The sequence below is a fragment of the Mrakia frigida genome, assembly GCF_051309035.1.
Source record: "Mrakia frigida strain ATCC 22029 unplaced genomic scaffold BDY24scaffold_5, whole genome shotgun sequence".
NCBI lineage: Eukaryota > Fungi > Basidiomycota > Tremellomycetes > Cystofilobasidiales > Mrakiaceae > Mrakia > Mrakia frigida.
The window spans coordinates 179,559-198,868 of NW_027481276.1; the positions used below are offsets into that span (position 1 = coordinate 179,559).

Below are 19,310 nucleotides of genomic sequence, written 5' to 3' on the forward strand. Positions count from 1 at the left end.
AGTCCACAGATTTTTCTCTAGAGGAAACAACATCCACACTCTCTAGACCTTTACCTTCTCCTCCCCTTTTTTCGCTTCCGAGCTTAAATTGATCGGTTGTTGCCTGAGCCCAAGGCAGCGCTCGTTCCTCTTCCCTTCACCCTCCCTCGGATGCTAACTGGGGAGTCTTTGGAGCACTGGTCGATTCGATTTCTGAGGCAGTGATTTCTCATCTCTTCGGAAGAAGGAGAAGATTGAACTGGTTATGAGAGGGGTGGTTCGGAGGCGGAGGTGAAGGGCGAGCAATTGTGTCGTTCAGTCGTCGTCGCGTCCCAGCTCGCTCACTTTTGTCCTCTTCCTCTCTCTCTCTCTTTCGTCTTCTACCGGATGAGCTAGTGTCTAGATAAACCACGCTGAAGTTATTCTATAGTTATGAGTGAAGCTCAGCCAGAAAACCAAAAAAGAAAGAAAAAAGACGAGAACGAGAGAACGAGATGTCGAACGAAGAAGAGATGCGATGGGGGGTATAGATACAGGGTGGAGGGAAGAGGTATGCACGAGCGTTACAAGCAAGAAGATAAAGAAGATGCTGAGAGGAACAGAAAGGAATGGAAGGGAGGGGGAGTCAGCTTCAAAGAGTCGAGGAAGGAAAGGGAACGAATGTCGACGCGACTCACCGAACGAGAGATCAAGCCTCCAAAGGCTGGAAGTCGTAATCCTCCTCCTCTTCCGGCTGGTTATCGTCCTCGTTGAGGACAAACTCCTCTACCTCTCCTGGCTCGTAGTGAGCATCTCCCTGCGTGATCACAAACTTCTCCTCCTCCAAAGCGAACGCTTCCTCCTCCGTCGGCGTCGACCTGTCCCCCAGGACCTCCTCCAAAGCAGCATCCAGAGCCGCGGCTTTAGCGTCGTCTGCCAGGACCCTATCCATCGCGTCCTGAGCCAGCGCCTCCTCCTCGACGAGCTCCTCCTGCGACATCTCCAAAGCCTGCTCTCGCTTCTCCTCCGCAACGGCCTCGTCCCGAGCTTCCTCTGCGACAGCCTCCTCCGCGACGACCTCAGCAACGGCCTCGGCGATAGCCTCGAGGGTGACATCTTCTCTCTCTTCAACGGGGAGGGAGGCTCGGATCTTCTCCATGGCGATTCGGAGGAGTCGCTGCGAGAAAGGAACGAGAGGAGGTCAGCTTGGGTTTCTTCGAGGCGAACGAGACGAACGAATCGACGTAAACGAACCTCCTTCTCAACCCGCTTGACCTTTTCAAGACCGAGAGTTGAACCAGCCTTCTTCAGGAGATCCTCGAGTTCCCCATCCTCGTTGTCGAGAGCCTTGAGATCGGCGTACGAGCCCATGTTCTTTCCTCCGATGAGAATGATGGGAGTCGACGGTCGTCCGGTGAGTCGAGAGAGGATGGGAACGACGAGAGCGAGATCGGCTGGGAGGGAGTGGTCGAGGAGGATGGTCAGCTAAGAGACCACGGAAGGGAAGGAGATGGGAGGTGAGCTCACGTCGAGAGTTGGTTTCCAGGAAACCCATGCCGTGGTGCTTCTTCCCCAGATACTGCTCTCCCATCAAAAGTTCTCGGATCAGAGCAGTCTCCTTGACTCTCCCTATCACCACGACGGGCCACCTGAACGAAAAGAGTTCGAGAAGCAGCACAAAACAGACGTCAGCGAGCTGTCTCGCTTTGAGGGAGTTCAAGGTTCGAAAACGAAAGCGGAAAGCAACTCACTTCTCCCAGGTATCCTTCTCGAGCTCCTCGAGAACTCTCGCACGACAGTCCAGCGCAGATGGAAGAGGAACGTCGAGGATCATGTCGGGGAGGAGGGGGACGGAGGGATCGATGTTGAGGGGAAGACTGTGGGAAGGGTTGCTGACGAGGAAGTTGACGAGAGACGCGAGCTCTTCCTTTGGCGTGAAGGGAATGGTTGGAGGGATGCTGCTTGAGCGAGGAGAGATACCATCTGCGAAAGAGGAGAGTACAAATGAAAGGGAAGCATGAAGATCGTATCAGTTGAGTGTCGGGGAGGGAGGAAGATCAAGGAAGGCTTGAACTTGTTGAGCTCTGTGAGATCGGGACGTACTCAAGATGCTCTTCCTCCTTTTGACGTCGTCGAACGACTTTCCTGCGTCCTCGAGTCCTCCAGAAGGAACGGCCATCTGTGCCAGCATGGGATGGACGTGCTCCGATTCGAAGGTGACCGAGAAGACGAGCCACCAGAGGAAGAAGAGAAGGACAACGGCTCCGGCGACGGTTCGAGTTGGACGCTGCTTTGCTGCTGTGGCGACCCTCTTGAGAAAGGTAGGAGGAGCGGCGTTGGTGTGATAGGATGCATAGGGGATGGAGGTAGTCGAAGGCTGAGAAAAAGCAAAGGAAGGAAGGAAGGGGATGAGTGGAGGTCGACGGATGAAGGAAAGTTCAAGAGCGAGCTCACCTTTCGACGCAGAGCCGCGACGGGTCGAGGAAGCTGTCGGTCTGGCACTCGAGAGAGGTTTTTTGGGATGCCCCTGTCCATGATGCCCGAGTAGAAAAGAAGAGGGAGAGAGGTGCTGAATGTGGTTGATGAAGAACGTCCGAGACCTGCTTCGAAAGGGAAAGCTTGAAGGAAGAGAAGAAGGTCAAAGTCTGCGGGGTTCAATCAAGCTCGAGGTTGGGGGAGATGGTTGAGACACCTTTCCCTCGACAAGCTTTGAAAGCCTGAGAGCTAGGATTGGTATCAAAAAGTCTCTTGGAAGCAAGATCGATAGCGTTTTCTGTAAGATCCTTCGAAGGGGAGAAGCTTCTTCCAACCCCCCATCCGGCGAGCCTCGTCTCGTCCGCCCCCCGTCGCGTGGTACTGGCAGCAGCAAAGGTTTACTACTCACCAAACATCGTTCCCCTGCCCGACGACGCTGAATCCGGATAAGAATGAAACGCGTCAGAACTGTTTCTCGAGGAAGGGGAAAAGCTGGAACGCGTTGAAGACGAGGGTTCGCCTTCTCGAACCAATCCTTCAGAATCTCAAGCAGACTCGCCAACCCCGTGTACGGATGCTGCTCCCGACTGATTATAAAGAGGCAAAAATGATGTCAGGTCTGTTCTCTTGCAACAAAGTAAATAAAAAAGGAGCGGAGTTGAGGAGAGGAAGAAAAGCTCACGCGTTAGATCGTTTCAGACCTTCCTCTCGGCCAGAAAGATACCGAATTCCGCTAGAGCTCCCAAAAACAGTCATCCCACATCTGCGAGTCTCCTGGTAGCATCCACGACCGCCAACCTGCTTCGTTGGGAAGCGAGAGGGTGAGTCGAGATGAAGCAGATCCTCGACCGCTGAGGCAGCTGGAGAGGGTTCGAAGGTCAAGAAAAGACGTTCCAATAGCTGCGAAGAAGGCATTAAAGCAGGAGCAGTGACTATTAAAGAAACAGAGCAGCGACGTCGGTCTCAGACGACGCGCCGAGGCGAGAGCGCGTCGTGGCCAAGGAGGGTGAAGATTGCTCACTAATGTGAGCATCAGAGACGACAAAACCTCTCCTTGATATCCCTCGACGAAAACTAGTCTTCTAAATCCGCTTCTCGTAGACGAGCTCGAGGCGGAAGCGCGTTCGACCTCTCGTCAGGCAGGCTGTCGGTCCTCGACGACGATGAATCCGATCCCAATCATCTCGAAGGACTCGAGTTGATGGAGTTGATGGAGTTGATGGAGTTGAAAGTCTTCTCTGGGTCGAAGCCTTGAGGGAGGAGAACAAAGGGTCTGAGCCTGTAGGAGGTAGCAAAGAAAGTCAGCTCGAGCTCACCCCTTCCTCCCCTCAGCTCTCTCTCTCTTCCCTCGCTTCCGTTCCCCTTCCTGCTCCTAGACCACTGCTCTGGCAGAACTGACCTCTCATCATCCTCAGCCGTTCCTCGAAGAAAGGGAGGACGACCTGCCTTCTTCAGCGCTCATCCGAGTCTTCAAGCTCGAGCGAAACGAATCAAGCCTGAGAGGCCGCCTGCAGTGCTAGATGTTCTTCTTGGATCCAGGAAGCCTCGATCATGTATCTGTATATACGCAAAAGATAACAGTGTTAGTGCTCGAGCCAAACGAAGGAGAGGGAAGCGATGAAAGGGAGGAAGGGGGGGAGGGAAAGTTGAAGCTCGCAGCCTTCGTTCGACAGGGGGAGAACGAACCTTGCTCCGGTTCTCCTTGTTGGTCGAGGATTCCCTTGTAAGGACAGAAAGCTGAAGCTTGATGTTCTAGAGGTAGGGTCTCGAAGAAGAGGAAAAGAAGGAAGGAAGGAGGGAAGGGAAGGGGAGGGAGAGGGTCAGATGTGGTTCAGGTGCAAAGAGGGATCGATCAGCTCGATCCCTCCTCTCCTCAACCTCTTGCCGCAGCATGATAGGAGGCTTTTCTGGCACTTGATTCAGAGGGAGAAGACGTCATCCTCTTACTGCCTCGGTTGATAAGGTCGAGACGCTCAGAAGGAACAGCAAGGGAGCAGGAGCATGTTGAGACGAGCGAAGGACGTTTTTTTTCCCCCGAGACGCGTCGTTCGTGGAGTAGTGAAAGCATCGGCATCGTGCGACGCTAAGAGAGTAGAGAAGCTAAGAAGGAAAAGATATGGGTGTGAAGTGAAACGAAGAAGAAAAAGAAAGATCCCTGAAGAGGTTTGTTGATACAAGTCGTTTCGTTTTTGATCGAGGGATCCCGTCGAAGAGGGACGTGGTTTTGGGTTTTAGACCTCGGCAGGGACTCCACCCCTTCCGGCTGAAGGAGTGAACTGGTGGAACCTGCGAACAGAGGAGAAAGTAAAGAAGAAAGGAAAGAAGGAGTCAGCGAAGGAAAGATGTCGAACGAGATTCGATGTCGACGCGTCTCGCAACGCAAGAGAAGGAACGAAGCTGAAAACACACCTAGCGTTGTACCTGACCTCCAGGGGACGTCCTCCGTACATGTATCCAGTGAACTTGGCGATGGCGGTCGTGCTCTGATCGGCGGCGGTGAACTCGACGATTCCCTGACCTCTGGATCGTCCGGAGTTGAGGTCGATAAGGATCTCAGCGGCGATGACCTCTCCGGTAGTCTCGAAGAGCTCGACGAGATCCTCGTTGGAGGTAGACCAAGGAAGCTGAAAGAGGAAGGAAAGGACGATGGAGAAAGAGCGTCAGTCCGAGGGAGATATGAAAAGAGCGACGACGGACGAGGAGGAGCGGTCGAGACTCACGTTGTTGACCAAGATCTGCTTGGAAGGGTTGTAGGAAGCAGCTCCACCAGCGTGTCCGAAGGCGTCTCCTCCTCCAACTGAAGCAAAGAGGAAAGCAAACGAAAAAGAAAAGAGGGTAAGTTCGCATCGCGTCGCGTCGCGTCGAGTTCTCGAGTCTGAAAACGAGTTTGCTCCGTTCGTTCAACAAAAGACGTCAAACTCACGAGCTTGCTGCTGACCGTAAGCGGGAGCTCCTCCGAATCCTCCAGCAACTCCACCCTGGTATCCTCCAGGAGCTCCACCTTGGAATCCTCCTCCGAACCCTCCACCGAAACCACCAGGAGCTCCTCCAAAGCCACCTCGTCCCTGGAATCCACCTCGTCCTCCGAAGCCTCCCATCATTCCTCCTCGGAATCCCATGCCTCCTCGGAAGCCTCCTCGGGGAGCGAAGGCGAATCGATCCTCTCGGACTTCGAGTCGTCGTCCGAACCAGTCGAAGCCGTTGAACTGAGCTGATGTGCGAGAAGAGAAAGAAGTCGAAGTCAGTGGAGTGATGGGTAGGAATGTCGACGAGGAGGAGTGAGATGAATTAATCGACTTACCGATAGCGTTCTGAGCATCCTCGACCGACTCGTAAACGACGGTTCCGCTTCCCTTGGGTCGTCCGTCGGGTCCCATCTGGATATCGGCTCGGATGATGGCTCCAGCAGGTCGGAAGAGATCCTTGAGGTCTTGCCAGTTGGCTTGGAAAGGAAGCTGAGGTGCGGGAAGGAGAAGGAAGGAAAAACGAGAGTCAGCGAAGGCGTCGAATGACCGAAGCGACGCGACGGGAACGGGGAGAAGAGAAGAGCGACCGCTTTGAGTGAAGGGCGAGAGAAAGGGGAAGAAAAACTCACGTTTCCAACGTACACCTGCCTTCCTCCTCCACCAGGAGCACCTCCCATTCCTCCTCCGAATCCAGGAGCACCTCCGAAGCCAGCGGCTCCCATTCGACCAGCAGAAGGGGGAGCTCCGAATCGAGCTTGCTCCTCTCGGTCCTGGGAGAAGAAAGAAGAGTAGAAGATAGAGTCAATTCGAGCTCGAAACGAAGGCGAGAAGGAAGTCGAGACCGGGCAAGTGGGAGGAAAAGACGAACCTCTCGAATGAAGATGGGTCGTCCGAGGAGAGCCTTGTCGGCGAACTCGGTGATGGCTCGAGTAGCGTCTTCCTTGGTAGTGAACTCGACGATTCTGAAGAGAGGGAGGGCGAGAGAAAGATGTCAGCGACGAACGAGGTAACAAAAAAAAGCTGATGGAAAGGAAGGAGAGAGCGACGCACCCGCAACCCTTCGACATCCCGTTGGGCGTGAGGAGGATCTCAGTGAAAGCGACCTCGAGTCCAGCTGTAGGTTGAAGTGACGGTGGCGAGTAGAGTAGGCGAGAGGGAGAGAAGAGTAGGAGGGTGGGTTGGGAGAGGGAGATTCGAAACAACACCACAGAACCAACACCCAAACCCAACGAGAAACCAAAGAGAAAAACCAGACTCCATCAGCCCTTCCCCTTCCCCAAAACCATGACCAGACCCAGACCTAAACCAAACCCAACGCACCATCCGTCATGAACTGCTCCAAATCCTTGTATCGAACTTCGTAGCTGAGGTTTCCGACGTAGACCCTGTGCTCTCGGACGGATCGAGTGGCGAAGTCTGCTGCTTCCTCGGCGGGAGCGTTGAAGGGACCTCCTAGAGATCGAGGAGGGTGGGCGGCGGCGGCGGGAGGAGCGGCGGGAGGCATGGAGGTGTCCTGAGAGAGACAGAGAGGAAGAAACGAAAGGTGTAGAAGTCGGGAGGAAGATGGGTCAGCTTGAATGAGGAAGGAGCTCGTTGCGTCGGTTGAGATGATGTGGAAGAGAGAGAGAGTGAAGAAAGAAGCTAGACTCACTCGATGTCTGTAAGCGGGAGCTTGTCTTCCGGGAGAGCGAGATCTAGATCGGGATCGAGAGGGAGTTCGTCGACGGTGTTGTCGCTGAGGGAGGGAGGAAAGAGGTGGTGATGAAGTGGGGAGGGAAGGAGGATGGGTTGGGATGTGAAGAGGAGGAGAGAGGACGAGTGTGAGTGGTCCTGTCGTAGGTCGGAGGGATTTTGGAAGGGATTCGAGAGAAGGTTGCGGTTGGGAGGGAGGAAGGAAGTGAAAAGGGGATCGGGAGGTCGACGACTGGGCAATGGGAGGAGAAGGGAGAGAGGTGAAGGGTCGGCCGAGGGGAAGGAACATCCTGAGCTCAACGTCCCTTCCCTGATTATCCTAAGACATGTCCAGAACCATACCTCTTCCTAACGAGCCCCAATACCAGGCCCTGCCTCTCTCTCTCTCTCTCTCTCTTGTAGTTCCAACCCAAAGCAAAGCCAGCTTCTTCCAGCTCCGTCGATCCTTCTTCTGGCTCTCTCTCTCACCCCCTTCCTCTGTTCCACCTCCACCAACGCGAGAGGGGTACGTAGGCGAGGAAGGAGAGTTGGTCGACGATGAAGATGCTGTCGAGGGTTGGTCTGGATTGGAAGTGGGAGTGGTGGCGATGGATCTGTTTGTTCCTTCTCCTTCTTCTCCTTCTCCTCCCAACAACGAGCTCTCTCTGTTCTCCCTCTCTCTTATCTACATCCCAACCCAAGATTTCCAGCCTTGTAAACCCACCTCTCCAGTCCTAGGCTCAGAATCGTACTGATCTCCCTCTCGGGTAGATCGTCGAGGTCCTGCAGAGAAGAAAGAAGGGAGCAAAGTCAGCCGAGCTCGAGCTCAAAACGGAAGGAGGTCGACTCCAACTCACGTTCGTCTCTGTCCCTCGAACGAGACCGGGAAGATTCTCGTCGTCGAGCGGGAGGAGGAGATCGAGTGTCGTCCATGATTGAAGAAAAGTGGATGGTTGAAGCGGGTGGGAGGAGAGAAGGAGGGAGGGAGGGTAGTTGAACGTTGAGGGGAGAAGAGAAGGACGGAAACAAGACCCGATCTTTCAGCCAGAAACCACATCTTCTCGACTTTGCAGCATGCAAGAAATCAAGCGTGAGACACTTCATTCTGCTTTGATCTATACCCTGAACGAAAATCTAACCAGGATTTTTCTTCCCGCTTCTCAGATTTAGGCTCACGGCCTCGGTGCCTCCTCGTTCAAGAGAGCGATCCCGCTCCCTTTCCAGCTCTACGTTGACCTCCCTTCGATGCCAAAATCATATCTGCACTCTGGGCTGAATCTTGTCACGTCTTTCCAGCCCTCCTCATAGATCTTCGGCTTGTAGAAGGACTCCAAAAAGGTGAGCTCCCTCTCCCCTCCAGCTCCTCCCCCCGTTCCTTTTCGTCTCTTCTCCTGCCAATGATACCGAGGAGTCATGATCTTTCATAAAACGCTGACCTGACCTACTTTGTCGTTCTCTTCGTGCCCAGGTCCCTTCGCTTCCTCGTTCGCACGTGAAATCCCTCAAGTTTGTCGCGCGTCTCTTTGCCTCGTCGCGCGTCGTCCCGCCTCGCCTCTCCCTTTCTCCTTACCCTCCCTCCCTCTCGAGCGCTCTCGAGCTTCAGCCGTTCCTCGTACGCTACCTCTGTCTATTAAATCACCCTCTCAACAACCTATGGACGCGTCAGCCTCCCCTCGTTCTTCAGAAGGTTCACCTCGGTCGCTCGCTCCAAACAACTTCCACAACCGTTCCTGTCGTTGGAAATTCTCCCGCCTGCTTCCACTTCGTTCATCAGTGGTTCTCGATCCCCCCCGTCGTTTCCTTCTCGTCTCTTCCTTCGATCTCCCTTTGGAGCCGCGGTCGTCTCCTCTTTCCCTAAGACAACGATCCGTCTCGACTCCAACCACCACCCACTCTCTCGTCTTCCTCCTTTGCTTTACAAAATACCTCCTCTCCCTCTCGACAGGCTGATTCTCTCCTCAGACACTCCCTCTTGCCTGCAAAGGCTTCGATGGACCCAACACCCTCTCAACGGCTGTATGAACGACCTCTCAACCGGCTGCTCGCCTTTTTCTTTATCCATGCTTTCGCCTTCGTCTCCCTTCTTCTCCTCCTCGTTACCTTCGCCTCAGGACGAGTCAAGAGGGACCCAACTATCACCAACCTTATAGCAGTGTTCATGACGTTCTCAGGGTCGATGAGCTTGATGTGAGCTCGGAAAAGGGGAGAGGAAGAGGGGAACAAAGGGTCGAAACTCTCCAAGGGAGTCATCGACGTTGAAGCTCATCCTGGTTTTACTCCCTTCCTTTCGTTGTCTCATTTCAGGTTCATCTCCGGGAACCTAACCTCGTCGAGGGAGAGGATCTACGGGTTGTGCTTGACGAACGGAGCCACGGTTGTGGGAGGATCACCAGCCGAAGCAATGTCTGCTTTCGCCGTGGTGCTGCAGGTGAGAGAGCTCTCTCCTTTGACTTGATCTGCTTCTCACGCACGCTGATCTCTTCCTCTCTTCTGCCCAGATCTTCTTTCGGATCATGGCGGCGAAGGGGCATCTCATTCGAGTGGCCGACTCTCGCGTCACCTCCGTCGTTCTCGTCGCGTTACCATGGCTCTTCTGGGCTGCATTCGTCGTCGCTGGACTCGTCGTTGGACTTCAAGATAGGTCGATAGTCTACAGAGCTATATTTTACTGTGGGATCGACTCGGACGGCCTCACTTTCGCAACTGCTGCCGTCGCTGGTGAGTTTCTTCTCTCGGTCTTCCGCCGTCTTTCCCACCTGTCTTGAGCGATCGGGCTGACTCTGATTTACTTCCTTGCCATAGCGATTGTTTTGGTCGTGAGCATGATCTTCGAACGTTCGTACAGGCCTCGGCGCTCTCTCGCTTTCTCTCCGTCTCGACTTCTCTCCCTTTCTCGTTCGTTTCTCGGGAACTGACCTTCAATCTCTTTGTTTCCCTGTTCTCCCCTTCTCTTCCAACAGTGATCGTCGGAATCATCCTTCTGCGTCACTTCCTGAGCATGAGAAGAGTTCGAAGAGCGTCAACGCCTGGACTCAACACCACCGTTTTGACATCCAACTACGAGGGCTCGGCCATGATTCTGGGAGTCAGCATCGCTCTCCTTATTCGTCTCGGACTTTTTGGGCTCTGTGTGTTCGCCGCCTTGATGTAAGTTACCCTCCTCTTTGTTTCCTTTGCTCGTCAAGTCGAAACTGACGCGCGTCGTCGTCTCATCTCGCTCCCTCTCCCTTGCCTTCCTTTCTTCCCCCAACTCAGCTGTGCCATCGCCACGATTTCAGACTTTACATCTCTAGTCGCGGATTTCGCCGTCGCTACGATTTCTGTGCTCGCCTTCTTCATCTTCGCGTCTCAAGGTGAGCTCTTCTCTTTCTCTTTCCTCCGCTCCTTTCCTTCGACCCCCAACATCAGGCTCTTTCCCAATCTACTCATCCACCAACTAATCCTTGTTTCTCTCTTCTCTTCCCTCTCACCTCATCATCAGAGGACGTCCTCCGAGCCTGGCGGCTTCTCCCCTCCTCCTCTTCCAAATCGGCAAACGCTCTCACGTCCGAATGCGACGAAGCCTCTTTCCGACGTCCAGGGACCGTCAACCAGACCTGCCCGATGGAGTATCTACCTCGAGACCCAGACCTCGAGAGCTTAAGAGCAGAGCAGCAAGACCCGGACGGATTGAATCGGTTCGTCTCGCCGGATTGGGGTGGAAGCGTGAGGGAAGGGAAGTCGCCGAAGTTGATGTAGTAATTCATAGAGAGCGTCTTGTAGTCGTAGTTTTGTTGTTTCGTGTTATCTCAGTCTAACTCTATATGGTGCGAGCCCTGTGTAGCATCTGAAGTGGGTTTTGGAAAGGACGACGCGTTCGCGACGTTCGCTTACACGAGATGATTATCTAGCCAACAGTCTTCAGCCTGCTTCCTACCTTGGGGAGAAAATTTCCGGGCGGAAGTCTCCGAGATCTGAGAAACTCGACGAAGGGATTGATCGTCGACTCACGAGCGACGCGTCGAGGCAAGTCGCACAAAAGAACGCTGAGGCTTCTGAGCTCTCGTCTTGGGTAGTAAGAACCAAGGAAGATAGATTTTAGATCGTCTGGGCTCCTCGAAGCTGAGGGGTCGAAAGAGCGGTCAAGCGGTTGTATTAGGGAAGCGAAGCGACGTGTCGAGCCTTTCCGGGTCAAGGTCCGATGGCTCGTTGGAACTCGACTGTTTTACATTAATTTGCTTGGTTCTCAGCTGGACCCGATCCTGAGCCGGCACCCTTCATATGCAGGCTCCAAGCTGCTCTGTTTTTGGAGGGCCATGAAAAAGGTTTGGACTTGATGTTTCCGAACGCGTCTCTGAGTCCTCTCGTGTTTCAGATCAGCTTTTGATCACTTCGCCTCTAACGACCAACTTCCCTTCCCTTCCCTTCCCCTCCTTCGACAACTTCGGCGCACTCATCAGCTTAGCGTCTGGCTTTCTCTTTCTTGATCTTTTGTCGAGGTAAGTCTTCACGACGAGCAGGACTGAGGCGAAGAAAGGAAGAAGGAGATGGTTCGGCAGCTCAAAGTTCTGACCGTTCTCGTCCTTCTTCTTTGACAGATCTCATTCATTATCTTCCCTCGCTGATATAGCAGGAGTCAAGTCCTCTCAGTCACCACTCTCTCGACCGTAAGTCCTTGTGTGATTTTCTCTCTTGAGCTTCGTGCGACTCGAGGAAGGAAGGGAGGGAGGGAGGGAGGAGAGTTGAGCTCAGTCCATCCTTCCTTTGTTCTTCGTTTGGCTGAAAGTCATTCCTCTGCCTTCCGTCTTTGCTCCCTCTCCTATAGATGTCCATCCTCCCTTCTCAGTATGAAGGAGCACCTACCAAACCTCGTCAGCGAATGGCCATCCCCCGTTCTCTCTCGCCCAACATGAAACCCGGATTCGTTCGAACTTCGTCCTCCTCCTCCTCCATCAAGGCGTCGGCCACCTCCCCAGCCTCGCTCGCACCACCCGACGATGCAGACCACCCTTCCCTCTTCAGACCTGGAACTCCCTTCTCCCCTTCCACCTCCGACTCGTACAACCCAGATCTCCAGGACATCGATATCGATCAAGCAGCCCCTCCGAGCCCAGATCGAGTTCCAAAGGTCATCCCGTTCGTCCCTTCCAAAGGGAGCCGTAGGAGGAGTAACACCGTAGAGACTGGAGGACGTGGAGGATGGAGCGGATGGAAGGAGAGGCAGTGGAAGGTTTTGGCCAAAAGAGGGTGGACGAAGGCGGCGTTGGCTTGGAGGATGGGTGCTCTCTTTCTCCTTGGACTGTTCTTTCTCAGTGGGAAGATCAAGAAGAGCTGGGAGGACGCTGAAGCTGCTACTATTCAAGAAGGGAAGGGAAGCTCCTCCAAGCATGCCGTTCCTTTGCACCAGCAGAAGTGGGCTGCGAAGGAGGAGGAACAGCCTGAGGAGCTCCTCGACCACGAGTTCTCGCCTGACGGGTTCTTGAGGAGTTCGTTGAGTTTGACTCAGAGGCATCCTATCTGGGAGTTGATTGATCAGGTGAGTACTCAGCCTACTCCGAGCTTGTATTGTGAACTAAACTGAACCACTGCATATCTTGCTCTGCCCGATTCTACAGGCAACGGAACAGTACGATCTCCTCGTCCAGTCTCAAGCTCTTTCGGTGAGCTCTGCTCGTTCTCTCGTCCTCTCTGTCTCTTGCTGACCCTCTGAAACCATCCTACTCGACAGCTCGGGAACTTTGTCGATCACTACAAGAAGCTCAACGGTCGCAAACCTCCCCTTCGTTCGTCCTTCCTCCCTCTTCCCCCTTCGCGGACGCGTCGTCCTTCTTCAACTGACTCCTCCTCTTCCTTTCCTTCAGACTTCGACCTTCTGTACGTACTCCCACCCTATCAACACTATCAATTCTGTACTAAGGCGGTCCTCCCGTCGTCCAAGACGCGTTGCTAATCCTCTCCTGCCTTCTCTTCCTCAGCTACCCTCGTCTCCTCGCCGCCCGACCCTACTCTCCCCTCCCCTCGCCTTCCTCTCTTCACATGTACACCTCTATCACCCCTTATCAAATCCACGAGCGTCAACTCAACTCGGAAGCCTTCTACGAGCTCAACCCAGACCACGAGCCTCCCACCCCCGAAGAGGATTCAGGTCGATTCGTTTTGGTCGTCGAGAACGGAGAGATCAAGATCGAGTGGCCTTGGAACCCAACGTCGAATGGAGCCGAGCTTGAAGGAGACGATGCTGGACTTAAGGCGAGGCTTCAGGAGTGGATGAGTCAGCCGGAGTGGAAGGGGAAGATGTGAGTCGGCTCGGAAAGAGGGTCGAAGGAGCGGATGAAGCTGACCTTTTGGCTCCTCTTCCTCTCCTTTCGCAGCGGAGACTTGAGGCTCACCGTCAGCTTGGTGAGTCGATCTTCAGACTCACCTACCTTCGACCTCGTCCGTTTACTGATGCTTGATCTTTTCTGTCCCTTTTGCCCTCGCAGGACGAGCACAACCCTCAGCTCATTCCTTTCGCCTACGCCGAAGCCGCCAGACGTCGAGCTCTCAAGAACCACTGTGAGTTAGACCTTCCACCCAACTCTTCGAACTCGAACCTGATCGACCTCTTTTTTTTTTTCCTTTTGCTCTATCAGTCGAGATGGATCAAGGCGAGCTTCGTCAAGCCAACCACGACTGGGCTCTCGGATGCGACCCGACCTCTCCCTTCGCCAGGAAGACCGCTGGAGGATTCGGTCTTCGAATGAGGAACCGAGCTGGTGCTTGTGAGTAACGACCATCTCGAACTCTTCTTCTCTCCTCCGGAAAACTCAACCTGACGAGTGGATCTTCGTTCCTTTTCAGTCTCCCCTCACTTCGTCCACAACCCCCTCGCGTCGACCGACGTGTGTCAGCACCCTGCTCTCAAGCCTCTTTCGGACATCATGGCGAGCTATCCCCATCCTCTCGAAGTCGATACGCGTCCTATCCCTCAACTCACCATGCGAGCTGGACTTGGAAGGCTCGGAGCCGATATCGTTTCGCTCGGAATCGGACACATCGAGAAGCAGACGGGAACGGAGGTTCCTTGGGCTTTAAAGACTGGACTTGCTGCTTTCTGGGTGAGTCAAACTACCTTTCATATCTACCTCTCAAAACCTGTCAAACCGAAGAACTGACCTCTTGCTTCGTTCCCTTTTTCCCTTTCTTCGTCCGTCCCATCCAAAGCGAGGCCCTCCGCCACCCTTCCTCCCCCCTCTCACGCCGCACGTCGCCCACCGACTCTCCACCGCCTTCCGAGTCGCTCTCCTCGACACGACCCCGATTGATACCCACTCCTTCCCGCTCACCCTCCTGGCCCCAACCAACAAGCTCGCTCTCGTCACGGGAGGGTCGATGCCCAAGAAGGGACGAGCCACCGCTGAGGGGTTCACGTTCGATCCGAACGAGAGGATCAGCATGGAGGTTTGGGAAGGGAAGGATTACTTGGACGTGGCGTTCGAGACGGAGAACGAGGAGGATCGGTTGGGTTGCAAAGGGTTGAACGGGTGCGAGTACTTGGTCAGTCGGCGCGTCGTTTATTTTCGTTTCTCGTGCGTTTGAAAGCTTGCAGCTGATTCTTCTCCTGTTTTTTTGCTCGTTGCGACGACTTGCAGGCCACTCGAGTGAACTTTGACAACTCTCGCAAGGACGCTTCGTTCCAGAAATACGTCCTCGTCTTTGACGGAGACGACCCTACCGCTGCGTTCGAGTCTGGCTCGTGAGTCGTCTCTCCCTCTCCTTCTCCTTCTCCTCTTCCCTCCGAAGCTCGAACGCTGAACCTCACCTCCCTCTTCTCTTCTTCTCTACTCTCCCTCCCACCCACGCAGTCTGATCCTCCACTCCTCCCCGCTCGGCCTCTCCGCCTGGCAAACCAAAGCGATCCCCTGGCACGACTACATCCCCGTCTCTCCCGACTTCTCCGACCTCCCTTCGATCGTGCTCTTCCTCCGAGCGAACGACGACGTGGCTGAACGGATCGCGGCGAACGGGCAGGCGTTCGGCAGGAAGGTGCTCACTAAAGAAGCAGGGATGGTGGCCGTGGCAGGGGAGTTGCTCGAGTGGGCGAGGGTTTGGAGCGTTGGGAGGGGGGAGATGGATTATGTTGGGCATCACCGATGAGATTAATAGGTTAGGAAGGAGTATTAGAGGTTTGGGTTTGGTTTTATTTATTCATTTTCGATGTTGATCTGTAGAATGGAAGGGAAAGGGGAAAGAGAGAGAGAGAGATGGCGACGACGACGACGCGTCGTTTGGTTGTTCTTTGGTTCGCTCGCTCCTTCTCTTCAAAACTCTTCCCTTTCAACCCTCCAAACACATTTTTTTTCCCTCCTCTTGCTCCCTCAGACCCAACAAAATCTGAATCCCAACCGAGAAAGGATACTAACCTCAAACTGCGCTCCCGGAAACGAGGACCACCCAGGTCGAACCGCTTTCCTTTCCTCCTTTCGCCCACGAACCACCACCATCACGAAAATGACTTCCCTTCCTCGTCCTCCTCCTCCTTCGTCGTCTCCGACCACCTTCAAAGTAACCCATCCAGATCAGAAGGTGAGCCCTCTCGCATCCCATCTCCCTTAATTCCCTTTCCAATCCCTTAATCCCTCTCTAATCCCCTTTGTATATACTGCAGCTCGCCCGTCGTCTCTACTTCCCCTCCTCCTCCCCTCCCTCCTACTCCGTCCTGTGCTCCAAGCTCGTCGCTCTCTGGGGTTCAGACGTCCTCTCGTCTTCTTCTCAAGGAGGATCGATCCAGCTCTCGTACGTCGATAACGAAGGAGATCGAGTCTTGCTTTCGTCCGAGGAGGAGTGGAAGGCGTTTTGTAACGAGTGGAGGGGTGCAGGAGGGGAGGGGGTGGTGAAGATGAGGGTGGTGGTGGATGGAGGAGGGAATGGGAGGAGGGAGGGAGGGAGGGGGAAGGAGGGAGAGGGAGAGGGAGAGGTCAAACTGGAGGAGGAGAAGGAGAAGGGCGGTGGGGTAGATAAGGAGCTCGGTGTAAGTATTTTTTCTTCTTCTTCTCGTTTCTTTTTCTTTTCTTTTTCCCTTTCCTTGAGACCTCCAAAAAAAAGCTCACGCATCTCTCTCTTTTTTTGCTTTCTTCTTTCCTCCTCCATGAAGCTCAACCCCATCCTCGTCGTCGACGAAACCATCTCTGCTCTCCTTCAACTCCGCAACGCCGATTCTCTCACCAGCAAGCCCTTAGAGAACGACGACCGGAGCGACTCGTCCATGCCCGAACTGCTTCCCGTTGGACTCGCGAAGGGGAAGAAGAAGAAGATGAAGAAAGCAGTGAGTTTCAGCTCTTCCTCTCCTCTCCTCCGTTCCGTTTCGTTTCGTCGTTCCTTTGAACGAAAGACGACCAACTGACGCCTTCTCTTCCTTCTGTCCCCTGCCTTCCTCGTTCGCTCGGCTCAGATCTCCCCTCCTCCTCCCTGTCTATCCTACCCGACCAAGCGTCAGCCTCTCAACAACACTCAGGCTCACGCCGCTCAGAGGGACGTCGGCGACAACGACTCCGAGAACGCCACGCCCGCTCTCGAGGCTCAGCCGCAGAGAAACCAGCAGAGGAAATCAGCAGCAGCAGCACAACAACAGCCTCCCGTCGTCGTCAAGAACAACAACGTCGCTCCCTCCCTCCTCGCCGACCTCACCGAAGCCTTCACCCTCTTCACCACCTCCCCAGCGTTCACCTCCATCGTCGACAAGGTCGCTCAGGGAGCCTACTCCACCAACACCAACAGCAGTAACCTCGTCGAGAAGAAGGAGAACGAACCCGCCGTCGCGTCGTCGTCGACGAGTGGAAGGACTCTCTCCGAGAGGGAGAGCACTGCTCGAGTTCAAGGCTTCCGACCCTCAACCTTCGCTACCAGCACCACTGGAGACTCGTCCCCCGTTCGTCCCATCGGCTCCCAGCAGCGACACGACATGGACGACGTCGTAGCTTTCGTCCGAGGATTCGCACCACCAGGCCGGCGAGTGGGAGGCGAGGGAGACGGAGGGCCCTTCGGTGGAGATCAGGGACCACCCATCTCGTTCGAGGAGAGGAGGATGCTGGAGACGATGATGGCGGGAGGGTTGGGTGGAGGTGGGAGCGTTGGACTCGGAGGAGATTTCGTCGGAGGAGGAGGAGGAGGAGACTTCGGTCCGGAAGTTGGAGGTCGTGGGAAAGTGGGAGAGGAGGGTCTCTTTGAAGGAGAGGGAGAAGGAGGAGACTTCGTCAAGTACGTCCCGTCGGCAAGAGGAACGTCGTCGAACCCAACCAGTTCAGCACCTCCCGTCCTCGACGAGTCGGATTCGGATTCGGATTCGGACGACGCGTCGATGGCTTCGATGCTTCTTTCCCTCGGGATGGAGAAGAAAAAGGTCGACGCCGCTCCCAAGAGGAACCCTAGGAAGGTCGTCGAACCAGAACCAGACTCGGACTCGTCGGAGGACGCGCCGCCTCCTCTCTTCCCCGTCACCGCTTCTTCGATCAGGAAACACGTCGTCGATCTCTCTCCCTCTCCCTCTCCCTCGACCTCAGCTCCTCCTCCTCCTCCCCCCGCTCCCTCCTCTCGAAACGGAAACGGACTCAACAACGAAGGAACCAAGTCCTCCCCTCCCTCTGGACCTCCTCCCCTCTACGCTGGCTTCCCTTCTTCGTCGACGGCGTCGTTCTCCTCCGTCGGACCTCATCGACCAGCCAACTACGTCCCTCCCCCTGGAACCTACCCCGTCACTGATCCCAACACCGTCTACTCTCCTACGGGATTCTACACCAACCAGCCCAACTACCGTTACTCGACCTTCAACCCTTCCGACTCGCTTTACCCTCTTCACCCGACGTCCTCCCACTTCAACCCAAACCCCAACAACTACAACTACTACACCTCCCCCGCTCGATCTTCTGCTGTGCCTTACAGCGGTCCCTGGAACCCCTCGTCACTCCACCGTCGACTCGTCGACGAGCCCGAGAGACCCACGCTCTACAGGACGTTCGGGGACTCTCGAGGAGGACGAGGAGAGGGATCAGCAGCGTATGCGGTTGCGAGAGCGAGGAAGGAGGAGATGAGCTACGGGAGAGCTGCTGGGAAGTTGAGGGAGATGGGGTTCGAAGAGGTCAGGTTCGGGGAGGGGTTGAGGAACGTGTTGGCTGCGAGGGCGTTGGGGAAGGGGGATGGGGAAAGGGAGAAGACGGACGAGGAGGTGGTGGTGGAGGTGGTAAGGGAGTTGGTTATGGGGGTGAAGGGGGTGAGGGTGAGGGAGGGAGGAGGAGGAGGGAGCGAGGAGGAGTGAGGAGGACGCGTCGTTTTGGGGTTTTTGGTTCTTGGTTCTCTTTTTTGGTTAGATATGTAGTCCTCGCCTTTTGATCCTCTCTGTTCTCGAAATGATTTCCTTCTCCTTTCCTTTTCCTCTCGTCCGACGTAGCTTTCCCTTCTTCTTTCTCTGTCCTTCCTTCCTTCACGTCTCGCAACGCCACGCCTCTTCTTTCCTTTCCTTTTCTGACGACCCTTTCTCTCGCTCCTCCCTCTCCTCCTTCTTCGTAGTTTTCTTAGATAGCTATCTATCCCTTCCGTATCATGATAAGACCTTTCTGTTGAGCCATCGGAATGCGAGACGAGGCCGAGCAGGAGCAAAAACGAAGTCGCGAACGCGTCGACGGACGTCGCCGTTCCTGTTTCTGGATCTGGAAGTTTTTTCTCGACACCAACTCCAATAATACCAGGACAACCTCAGCATGCTCCGGCGAGCTTGGAGCTGCTTCCAGTCCCAAGAAGCAGCCTTTTTTCGAAGAGAATCTTCCTGAAACGAAGACCCAGAGGGACGAGCTCGAAACCTCTCCTCCTCCCTCTCCTCTCTCCTTCCCTCTCTCTCTCGAGCCCAAACCACGACCACGATGCTTCCTCTAGATCCCTACCACCCCAGATTCGCTCCACTCGAGGAGTTCAACCCTCGGAGCTCATCTTCAAAGCAAAGCAGAGAAACAGCAACATGATGAGGCTGTTCACTCTTCCTCTCCCCCCTCTCTCCTTGATCCCGAAGCTCCGCTCTTTTCCTTCTTCCTCCTCAACACCCACCAGCTCAAGTATCAGCCGAAGGGATTGGCGAAACAGGTTAGTCCAAGAACGGAGAGCGTAGAGGCGTGTAGGGATTGGGGGAGGTCTGGGAAGAAGGGAAAGGAGGCCGGGAGGGAAGGACAGGAACGTCGTGTTTGCTTCCCTGTTTCGCCTCCTTCCTTCCTTCATTCGATCGCGTTTGCTCTTTCT

General features: G+C 54.8%; 6 protein-coding genes across 6 annotated transcripts; 3 read left to right on the forward strand and 3 right to left on the reverse strand.

Annotated features, from left to right (window-relative positions):
- Positions 1-312: 312 nt before the first annotated feature.
- BDY24DRAFT_228569 (uncharacterized protein) lies at positions 313-1,788 on the reverse strand. Its single transcript, XM_076636615.1, has 5 exons — positions 1,710-1,788; positions 1,486-1,623; positions 1,213-1,412; positions 657-1,135; positions 313-568 (listed from the first exon to the last, which is right to left on the reverse strand). The coding sequence occupies exons 2-4, from the start codon at positions 1,547-1,549 to the stop codon at positions 668-670; spliced, it is 732 nt and encodes a 243-aa protein (XP_076499442.1). The 5' UTR covers positions 1,550-1,623; positions 1,710-1,788; the 3' UTR covers positions 313-568; positions 657-667.
- Positions 1,621-2,694, reverse strand: BDY24DRAFT_379051 (uncharacterized protein). Its single transcript, XM_076639012.1, has 3 exons — positions 2,413-2,694; positions 2,062-2,335; positions 1,621-1,941 (listed from the first exon to the last, which is right to left on the reverse strand). The coding sequence occupies exons 1-3, from the start codon at positions 2,491-2,493 to the stop codon at positions 1,706-1,708; spliced, it is 591 nt and encodes a 196-aa protein (XP_076499443.1). The 5' UTR covers positions 2,494-2,694; the 3' UTR covers positions 1,621-1,705.
- Positions 2,695-4,664: 1,970 nt separating this feature from the next.
- On the reverse strand, positions 4,665-6,903 carry BDY24DRAFT_337010 (uncharacterized protein; the record flags this gene model as incomplete). Its single annotated transcript, XM_076637260.1, has 9 exons — positions 4,665-4,719; positions 4,843-5,057; positions 5,154-5,221; positions 5,357-5,644; positions 5,735-5,888; positions 6,029-6,169; positions 6,268-6,361; positions 6,450-6,513; positions 6,720-6,903. The coding sequence occupies 9 exons, from the start codon at positions 6,901-6,903 to the stop codon at positions 4,665-4,667; spliced, it is 1,263 nt and encodes a 420-aa protein (XP_076499444.1).
- A 2,033-nt stretch (positions 6,904-8,936) lies between these two features.
- Positions 8,937-10,978, forward strand: BDY24DRAFT_379061 (uncharacterized protein). Its single transcript, XM_076639013.1, has 7 exons — positions 8,937-9,257; positions 9,375-9,498; positions 9,569-9,788; positions 9,873-9,905; positions 10,031-10,217; positions 10,326-10,423; positions 10,552-10,978. Exons 1-7 carry the CDS (start codon positions 9,061-9,063, stop codon positions 10,806-10,808), a joined length of 1,116 nt encoding a protein of 371 aa, XP_076499445.1. The 5' UTR covers positions 8,937-9,060; the 3' UTR covers positions 10,809-10,978.
- A 446-nt stretch (positions 10,979-11,424) lies between these two features.
- BDY24DRAFT_228709 (uncharacterized protein) lies at positions 11,425-13,095 on the forward strand. Its single transcript, XM_076636617.1, has 5 exons — positions 11,425-11,548; positions 11,648-11,716; positions 11,875-12,585; positions 12,665-12,709; positions 12,778-13,095. Exons 3-5 carry the CDS (start codon positions 11,875-11,877, stop codon positions 12,997-12,999), a joined length of 978 nt encoding a protein of 325 aa, XP_076499446.1. The 5' UTR covers positions 11,425-11,548; positions 11,648-11,716; the 3' UTR covers positions 13,000-13,095.
- Positions 12,937-15,262, forward strand: BDY24DRAFT_228692 (uncharacterized protein). The gene is made up of 8 exons (XM_076636616.1): positions 12,937-13,345; positions 13,421-13,448; positions 13,532-13,604; positions 13,682-13,810; positions 13,890-14,146; positions 14,253-14,585; positions 14,681-14,784; positions 14,894-15,262. The coding sequence occupies exons 1-8, from the start codon at positions 13,086-13,088 to the stop codon at positions 15,183-15,185; spliced, it is 1,476 nt and encodes a 491-aa protein (XP_076499447.1). The 5' UTR covers positions 12,937-13,085; the 3' UTR covers positions 15,186-15,262.
- Positions 15,263-19,310: the final 4,048 nt, after the last annotated feature.